Source organism: Nannospalax galili, unplaced genomic scaffold (assembly GCF_000622305.1).
Source record: "Nannospalax galili isolate Female #2095 unplaced genomic scaffold, S.galili_v1.0 scaffold451, whole genome shotgun sequence".
In the NCBI taxonomy this organism is placed as follows: domain Eukaryota; kingdom Metazoa; phylum Chordata; class Mammalia; order Rodentia; family Spalacidae; genus Nannospalax; species Nannospalax galili.
Window position 1 is genome coordinate 1,717,144 of NW_008331662.1, and position 10,327 is coordinate 1,727,470.

The following is a 10,327-nucleotide window of genomic DNA, read 5'->3' on the forward strand; positions in this document are numbered from 1 at the left end:
CTTAGCATGTGTAAGGCCCTAAGCTCAATCTTGAGCACCACACACACATATATAAATAAAAAAGGGAGAATTTGTTAAGGCTAGTAGTGCTTAGTGGGAGACAGCCTATGTACAGGTTTAGTCACAGCACTGCAAATAAATTGATAAAAAGTTTTAAAATGTATGAGATGCCAAGTAATAATTTCTATGTCCTGAATTAAATTGGCTTCATTTTTGCTTCAAACTTTTATTATAATCATCATTTTATAATATGTACTTACTGTAAACAATTTTCATGTTTAACCATGGCAACGGTACTTCCATTAACAATCTTGTTATGGCTAGTTCAAACAGTACAGTTTTCCCAGAACCAGTTGGAGCACAAATCACAAAATTCCTATATGTGTAAAGAGGCTAAAAAAATAACACTTAATTGACTACATAATATAAAGAATGTTTAACATAATTCTTAACTTGCTAGAAAATATGCTTTAGGAAGACCAAGGAATAATGCTCCAAACCTGTTTACCTCTGCAATGACTATAGCTGTAATCCTGCTCTAGACTCTTCAACTCCTAAAAATATTTTATCATACTATTTTGTCAAAATTAAATACTAGACCTAGAAGAAATTTATTCTTTAATCTTTCAGAGAAATTCTTATAAATTAATAAATACAAGTCAATCCACTGATATGAATCACATGTACTCATCTAACAAACATTTTCTAAGTTCCTAAAATGTACTAGTAATTGAATGTGATACTGACTACTCCCTCTCCTTAGAGAGCACACAATTAGTGAGAAGAGGAAGATGAGTAAATAAATACAAGATACTTACATCATCAAAGGCTTTGGATTGTATATAGTTGAAGTAAGGGAATTCTTTAAATATACTTCTAAACTTTGTTGCTTAAAATAATATTAAGGAGTCAAATACTTCAGAATTTTAAAGAAATGGTTACTTTTTATTTAAAAATTCTGTTTCAATGATAATGGCTTTCACATAAGGTTTTAACATTTGCTATTTTGGCATCTTAAGAATTATTGGAAATTATTCTAGGCTCCTGTCACATCCCATATTCTAAAAAGAACCTGAGACACAAAAGATCATATAAAGGTTATAAGTTGAGAGTTAGATATGATGGAAGAGGTCTATATATATGAACGCATGCCTATCAGAACTATGTTTTTAGTTTGTTTTCCAAAATACTGCTTTTTCTTATTCATCTTGACCAGAACACTTGGTTTTTTAAAAATATTTTCTTTAATGTTCAAATTTTCACTTATTAATGACTGATTGCTAATTCTGTTTCATTAGTTGAGGGATATACCTGGTCAGTTGGTCATAAATTCATTTTGATAGCTTACTTGTGTTAACTGTTGGATTTTAATTGTAATAATCAGTATACTTGTTCAACAAAATGAATTTGATTCACACTTGCCTTGTTAGAAAGTTTAAAACATATTAATAAATATAAAGAGTAATTTAGTGGGGGCATGGTGATACATGCCTTTAATCCCAGCACTTGGGAGGCAGAGGTGGTTGAATCTCTGTAAGTTTGAGGCCAGCCTGGTCTACATAGCGAGTTCCAGACCAGCTGGGGCTACAGTGAGACCCTGCCTCAAAAAGACCAAAAAGAGTAATTGGCCTCTCTCCAAGGTGAGAGTCTACTGTCAACCTGAACAATATTTTAATGGCACTCTTCTTACAAAGTTGTGATTGGTCAACTACATTTATTAAACACTATATGCAAAATGCATTACTAGATTTAGAAAACTACAAGAAAGGGGGAGTTCCTGTATTTGAGGCTTTTAGAATTTATTAGGGGGTTGGAGAGATAGTTGAGCTGTTAACAGCACTTAATGCCTTGCACAGGGCCTGTAACTTCAGTTCCAGGGGGTCCTATGTCTTCTGTTGGCCTCTGTGGGCACATACAGACAAGCAGGCACATACACACACATACACATAAATAAAAATAAATTTAAAAATTTAAAGCTTATTAGATATAAGAGATAATACATCTGAAAACACAAAGACAGTTGTCCAAACACTGCATTTTTATAAGATATATACAAACTCGTATATTATTTGTAGTGATGCTTTAAAAAAAAATTTTTTTTTTTGTCTTTTTGAGGCAGGGTCTCCCTGTAGCCCCAGCTGGCCTGGAACTTGCTATGTAGATCAGGCCAGTCTCAAACTTACAGAGATCCACCTGCCTCTGCCCACCAAGTGCTGGGATTAAAGGCATGTGCCACGACACCCAGCACTTTTTAAAACTTAAATCAGATTATATGAATTCTCTGCTTAAATTTCCCTCTCAGGGGCTGGAGAGATGGCTCAACAGTTAAGAGCACTGGCTATTCTTGCAGAGGACCTAAGTTCAGTTCCCAGCACCTACATGGTAGTTAACAACCATTCATAACTCCAGTTCCAGGGGGTCTGACGCCCTCTTCTGGCCTCCACAAGCATTGCACACATCCATGCAGGCAAAATACTCATACACATAAATATTTTTAAAATTTTCCCTTTCCCTCCAAGAAAATGGCTATCTGGTCCTTGATTTTATCTTCTCACCGTCTCTCCCTTCAACCCTTCACTTGCCATTGGTCACTCCGACTTCAGCTCCTCTGTTTCTTTAACCTCAGACTCATCTCTAGTTATAATAGACTCTGCTATCCAAAACATCAGCCATGTACTTGCCATGATATTTTTATCTGTGTAGATGCTTTATTCTTCCCTCCAAATTTCCTTAGCTCATTCACCCTCTTGCTTACATCTCACCTTGTCAAGATGGCCTGACCTATTTATTTTATTAAATTCTGTATCTTGAATCTTCAATTCCAGCAGTCCCAATTTCATTCTCCTCAGCTCTACATTTTGTTTTCCCATAGTACTCAGGATCTTCTAAAATACCACGACTTATTTACTATTACAATTGTTCAGATCTACCCTCTTCCCTATCTTTATTGCAAGAATAGTGACTCGAGGGCAAGGATTTGCTGTCTCTTTTTCTTAACTGACATAATCCAAATACCTAGAACAGTACCTCAGTTAATATAGGTTTGTACTTATTAAACCATGTGATTAATTTAAAAATCTTCATTTTACTTTCAGCATGTCACAATATTTGTGTCAAAACAAAACCAAAATTTTAGTTTGTCAGTTCATCAGTTTTTGAAGGAATCTCATTTTCCCTCAAGATATGTTTTTCCATATAAAATATTTATTTGTAACAAGCCTAGAAGTGAACTATCATGCTGTTTTTACTCTCATTAGATAGCTCTACATCAATTTATATTCATAAAATGAATCTTTGATTCAGAGTAGATGCAGAATCAGTCTCCTAGTGCATAACCTCAACCATTAAATATGTTATCTATCATCTCTAAGAACATTCAAAATCAAATCTTTCCTTCTGTTCAATAAACTTCTAGCAGTGCTAGAATTATATGCTGTGTAATTGGAAAATGTCTGCAGAACTGAAAATGGCAATACTGTGGCAGAAGCAGTCTGACAAAACTTCCAGATGTCCCTCAGTGCAAGTTCATCCACCGAGGTCTAGTCAGACTATCTAGTCTCTCGCTTTAGGAAATCATCTCTTCCTCATCCAGCAGTAATCAGCTGCCAATAATTCTTTGACTAAGATTGGGGTCAGCTGTCCATTTCCCCAGTTCTATGCTGGGTTTTTGTCTGCTTGAGTTTGCATTGGTCCTGTGCATGCTGACACCATTGCTGTAGGTTCATATGAACAGGGTCCCAGGAGCTTGTAGGACTCTATTTCCATATGATCATGCACTTCCTCCCTGGCTCTTTCAATTTTTCTACCCCCTCTTCCACAAGTCTCTGAGCCCTGGGCGGGGGGCGGTGTTGTAGTTTAATATAGGAGTCCTGTTCAAGGACCAGCATTCTGCAGACTCTTAGTCTCTACACTTTGGCCATTTGTGTTCCTGGCCCTCTGCTGCATTAGAGAGCTTCATTAATGAGAACTGAGATATTCATTATTGTCTTCTTTACCCCTTGTTCTATGTTCTGTGAGCCTTAGGTGTAGAGGTTGCACTATAGATGCACCACTTAGACTTGGGCAATATACAGACTATGTATGTGTGTGACCAGTTGTGGAACTCTGTAATAGTCTCCGAAAGGGCTCCCAACAAAAGCATTTTACATCATACAGCTAATTAGACAATATTTAACTGCCTAATGCTAAACTATTTCCTAGGTTTCCATTCTATTGATGCATGTGCATATGTGCACATGAGTTGATATCAGGTATCATCCTTAATCTCTCCACCTTACCTATTAACACATTCTCTCTCCCTGAACTCAGAGCTCACCCTTTCAGGCTAGTTTGGCTAGCCACGTTGCTCTGGGGATTTCCTGTTCCCATCTCTCCAGCTCTGGGATTATAGCCCAGCTGCTATGCCAACCTTGTGCTTTACCTAATGAAGCATCATCTTCCCCGAGCATGTTTTAACTGTTCTTCAGAATTATCTCAAATGATCTACATGGTACCAAGGATTGAAATCAGTGTTGCCCAGGTTTCCCTAGCTTGACTGCCCATTACCTGAAATTCACTTTGTGTTCTGTCAACAAGACTATAACTTTAGTAGATTCTATAGCATTCCCCAGCCTTGAGTCACTAATTCCTTTTAATTAAAGCATAGTTTTGATGAAGTAATTTGACCATTCAAAAGTATAATGTTTTTTCTTCATTGATTAATAATTAAAAATAAAAACAAAGACATAGCGGCATGTGCCTGTAGTCTCAGCCGCTTGAGAGAATGGGGCAGGAGCACAGCTTGAGCCCATTCAAGACTAGCCTAGACAATGTAGTGGGATACTTTCTCAAGGGAAAAATGTTCTATAATAATAATTTTAAAAAGGTTGAGTATAGTGGTGCCCATACTTGAAAGGCTGAGGCTTAAGGATCTAGCATTCATGAACAACCTGGGCTACATAGTATGACCTTGTCTGGAAAAGATAAATAAATAAATAATAAGTAAATAAATAAACCCAAGAAAGCAGATCTCAACATGCACACATACACATACACATGTACACACACAAGGAAATTATGTAAAGTGACAGATATGTTAATTAGCTTGATTTTGGTAATCACCTTCACAATGTATGCAGATAAATAAATCACACTGCTTACTTTAAAGCTGTACATGTCTATCTGCTAATTAGACTTTAATACTGTGGGTCTCTCCCTTCCCTCGTGGGTCGTTGGCCACCAATTCACAAGAAGAAAGGGAGCAGAGGCAGCAAGCAGGGTCAGGACGGCCCGTGAGTATGACGGAAAAGACCTTCTGGGAGTCAGCTTCAGTGAGACAGCTCGTTTATTCAGCGGGGCTTGAGGGAGAATATAGGGTGAAGATGGCAGCCAAAGCTTCACCTGATAGGTGCTCACAGTATGCTTTATTTGCATGTGGTAGGAGGACCCTATCATCTGGATATAGTGCAATGCCTAATTATCACACAGAAAAAACCCAGGGGCAGTTTTTGCAGGTAAGTATGCCAATGGTTTTGTTCCAAATAAGGCCAGGTATCTGTGCTTGGAGACACTTTCCAAATAAGGTCAGGAAGAGAGCAGGAAGCCCCTGGTGAGAAAGGGAGTCCTCCATTCAGCGCCGATCTCCATAGAGCTATCCAGACATGGTGGACTGCAACCTTAGCAGCAGAGTCCCCCAACACAATATAGCTATGAGAAAAATTTTTTAAATTTTATTTATTATTTTAGTATTTTATGAGTGTATTGCCTGTATGTGTGTAAGTGTACCTATGTCGTGCAGTGCCCACAGAGGTAAGAAGAGGGTGTCAGATCCCCTGGAACTGGAATTACAGACAGTTGTTAGCTGCCATGTGGATGCTGGGAATCAAACCCAGGTCCTCTGCAAGAGCAGTCTGTGCTCTTAACTGCTGAGCCATCTCTCTAGCCCTGAGGAAAAAAATTTCAAAACCTCTGACCTTGATATTCGTGGCATTAAATGATCTGATCCTGATATCTGTCCAAAATTATTTCCTACTACTTCTATCATATCTTTGATTTCAGCCAAACTGGAATGCTTGTTCTTTCTGAACATATTCAGCTTTACAGACCTACCTTTACCCTTGTTCATGGCTACTTCTCTACCAAAATGGCTTCACTGTTTTATATGCCTTACTTCATCTACCTTCCAATGTAGTTGAAGATCAGAAGATGAGTAAGATGGGCAAAGAATTCTTAGGCCATGGGAGAAATAAGTCACAAAACAGTTGATAAATTACAATAAAATTGATTCAGCATATTGGTATAGGAATGAACAGGGCATTAAAAATGAAAAAAGGGTATGACCACCAGAATACACTCAAATATTTACACTAGAAATGCTCAGGCATGTAAATTGGACTATATTTATAAAGTCCAAGTGAGGTTCCTTCTAAAACATTAGATTTGTAAAATGTCCCATTTAACCTCAATTTTCCCTATTTGGTTAAACCTCATATAGCTATTTTTACCCCCCACAGAAATTATCTATATCTATCTGTAAGTAAATCCATAAAAGTTATCCCAGAAAAGGCGAAATAACAAATCTGATTTCTGTGTTTGTCATAGACTAAAAACAATTCACAAACTGGCCCAGTCTATAGATCACACTTGGAGCAACACTGACTGCCATATGTATCTCTCACATAACCTAAAAGGTTTATTTTTCTACCTTTTTCTTTGTCAACCAAAATAAACACAGGAATACAATGAAAAAATATTTTAAATATGATTTCATAAACATAAAAGTAGCTGTTGTAAAATGAATTAAAGGATACGAATTTCTGTGACAGCCTTCAAGAAACTTAAGTCATTTTTGGTTAAGCCTGAAAAATGAATAGAATATTTTTAATCATTTCCATAAAACAGTTTCAATAATACTTTTGCTTGGGATGGTGGTTGGAGGGATGGCTCAGCTGTTAAAACCACTTGCTGTTCTTGCAAAGGACCTGGATCCAGTTCCCAGCACCCACATGGTGGCTCACAACCATTTATAACTCCAGTTCTAGGGGATCCAATGCCTCCTTCTAGCCTGTGAGGGCATCAGACATGCATGTGATACACATGATACACATACTTACAGGCAAAAACTTATGCACAAAAAATAAAATAAATATTTTAAAACAACTTTAAGCTTTTTACTGAAAGCACAGATAAAATTTATTAGGATATGACTAAAAAGTAATGCAACATAATAAAGAAATGTATAAACTGCACATGTCAAGACAACTTACTCAAATTTACTATATTTTGTATTCTTCCTTGTGCTAAGAAATGAAAATTAGTTTGTATTTTCATAAAAAGCAGCCAAATAGGCAAGAAATTACCTTGAATGTCATGAGGTCTGGATATAACTGAAAAGGATGGTACTTTGAATATGTCTTCTCCAATTTCAGATGCAGAAAAAGTATCATTTGGCATGAACCTACTTGTAGAATATTGAAGTGTCTGCTTATTATTGGTATTGTTCCATGACTTCCCTTTATTTATTTTTGTTGGGGTAATTATTGCTGAGCCAATGTGAGAGTCCAAATTTACACTGTCATTAGCATAATCACATCCACGTATATTGTCACATATCTTAAATAATCTGAAAAAAAAAACCCCACAATGTTTTCACTTTGTAACAGTTTTAGAATGAAAAATCAACACAAAATTATCCCCTTAAAAATATCCATAGCTTGCTGGGTGTGGTGGCACATACCTTTAATCCTAGCACTTGGGAGGCAAAGACAGGAGAATCTCTGTGAGTTCGAGGCCAGCCTGGTCTACAAGGCGAGTTCCAGGTCAGCTGGGGCTACAGGGAGACCCTGTCTCAAAAAACCATATACATATATATCCATAGCTTTTGGCTTATTAAAAAAAAACCTAGTCAATCACATAAAAATATGACTTTCTAAGTTTACCACTGATTTATGTCTCTACATTTTCCTAAAACCCAAATAACCCTCTTGTGGCAGTCAGTATCCAAGATGGCTCCAGGGATCCCTGTCTCCCAGTAGGCACACACTTTTGTAGTCTTCTACAAAATGAATCACTAAATTAGGATTGGCCTGTGTAACTGGTAGTGTACTCTAGTATGTAATACTCTGTGTGACTTCCAAGGCTAAGTTCCTTGCACAGAGACTCTTAGGAACTTCATGTATGGCGAGTTAATCAGCATACCATAAAAACTCTATGAAAAGGCCCATGTGGAGAGGTACTGAGGACTTCTGTCAACAACCAGCATTAACTTGATGGACAAAATGGATGACAAAAATGAACTCATAGTCCCTGTGTTGATTTTTGTCAACTTGACACAAACTAGAGTCACCTGGGAAAAGTGAGTCTCAATTGAGGAACTTCCTCCATCAAACTGCTTATGAGCATGTGTGTGGAGCATATTCTTGATTATTAATTGACATAGGAGGGCCCAGCTCACTGTGGGCAGTGTCATCCCTGAAAAGGTGGACCTTGTTGTATAAGAAAAGTAGCTGAGGGCTGGAGGGATGGCTCAGTTGTTAAGAGCACTGGATGCTCTTCCACGGGATCCAGCTTTGATTCCCAACACCCACATGGTGGCTAACAGATGACTGTCATTCCAGTTCCAGGGGATCTGACGCCCTCTTCAGACCTCTGCTGGCACTGCATGACATGGGTGCATCTACTTACATGCAGCAATACACTCATACACATTGTTTGAGATATTCTGTATAAAATGCACAAAAAATTCAATTAAAAAATATTTGTTACATAGCACCAGGAATGTCTTTCAGCTGACATCTTGTTTAAATGTCAACATAAAAAATAAAATAAACTTTAAAAAAAGTATTATTTTTATTTTATGTGTATGAGTCTATTTTATGTGTATGTGTAGCCACCATGTGGGTGCTGGGATTCAAACCCGGGTCTTCTGCAAGAACAACCAATGTTCTTAACCACTGAACCATCTCTCCAGCCCCCAAATAAACTATTTTTTACAGAGAAATGTAGCTGAGAAAGCCAAGAGAAGCAAGTCAGTAAGCGGTGTTCCCTTGTGATCTTTGCTTCAGTTCCTACCTCCAGGTTCTTGTCTTGAGATTCTGCCCTTACTTCCCTGAGTGACTGACTATGATGTAAAGTGCAAGATGAAATAAACCCTTTCCTCCATAAGTTGTTTTTGGTCAAGGTATTTTATCACAGTAATAGAAAGCAAATTAGAACAATCTCTGTCGGGTGTCAGGTGACTATAGACGCTACATAACAGTTTGATTGTGACCCTTTGAGAAGTCCCAATATCTTATACTTATCATGAGAGACCCCAGACCCAAACTAATTAACTTATTACTAAACCACAGAAATTATGAAAAATGCCGATGTTTCATGTTATAAGCCATTAAGTTTTAGAATAATTTATACACAAGTATGGCTAGTTAATTAAACCGATGAAAGTCAGTTAAGTGTTATAGAGGGGGGGAAAGCCCACTTAATATAGTAATAGTAAAAGTAATTCATCTAACAGTGTTACTGGGGGACACAGAGTCCCTTTTGTAGGTTCATGACCTTGTAGATAAAAGGATTTAAAAGGAGCACAGAAGGGAACTTGAGGATGACTTACTGAAGTGAGAAATAAAAAGCAATAGGGCCTGCAAGCATGGAAATCTCCACAGCTGTGAAGGAGCTAGAAAGAGGAGAGCTATGCTTTCTGATTTTGAAGTCAGAAAGCAGGCAGAACATTTATCACTACGGGGACATTTCTCCTTATTTTCATATCTTGTCTTCAGGTATATATATTTCTCTTCACCTTTCAGCTTTACATTGGTCTTTAGGTTGTAAAACAGGATTTCCTCTTTAACATAGGAGGGGTGGGTGTTTTATCTCAGAGGAGATCCCTAGCTTTGTTCAGACATGGAAAGTGCCCGCTGTCTTCATTTGTAAAAGGTGTTACTGTCCAGCCAAGCTCATCATTTCTAAGGCATATTATAACCGTTAATCATGTCATTTGCACCAGAGGATGCTGATATATCCATATTCATATGTACAGTTTCCTGATCAATCACATCAGGGTTGTATGTCCTGCCTCTCCTTCTCTCCAAATGGAGAAATAAACAAAGTATATATTAAATCAAGTCACCCCAAATTATCCATAATTATTCTAGTAGAGAAATATCTCTGTAAAATTCTGCAACACGCAGAGACACCAAATTTATATTTAACTGATCAAAAGAAAAGTACTTTGTTGATGATAGCCATTAAGATATGAAGTAACTATCAATATCCCTAATACAACACTCACATCTTACAGAAAAAATAATGGGGATAACAGCAGGTATCAGTCTTAAAGATTCTGTAAGGAATG

The 10,327-nt window shown here is 37.3% G+C and overlaps 1 protein-coding gene across 1 annotated transcript in view; it reads right to left on the reverse strand.

The window, feature by feature from the left end:
* Nucleotides 1–10,327, reverse strand: part of Hfm1 (helicase for meiosis 1) — a 128,759-nt gene that overhangs the window by 94,681 nt on the left and 23,751 nt on the right. The window contains exons 4-7 of the mRNA XM_008826844.1: nucleotides 7,338–7,600; nucleotides 6,789–6,836; nucleotides 819–889; nucleotides 261–393 (exon numbers count right to left, since the gene is read on the reverse strand). Coding sequence (XP_008825066.1) covers nucleotides 261–393; nucleotides 819–889; nucleotides 6,789–6,836; nucleotides 7,338–7,600 — 515 coding nt within the window. The remainder of the gene's footprint in view (nucleotides 1–260; nucleotides 394–818; nucleotides 890–6,788; nucleotides 6,837–7,337; nucleotides 7,601–10,327) is intronic.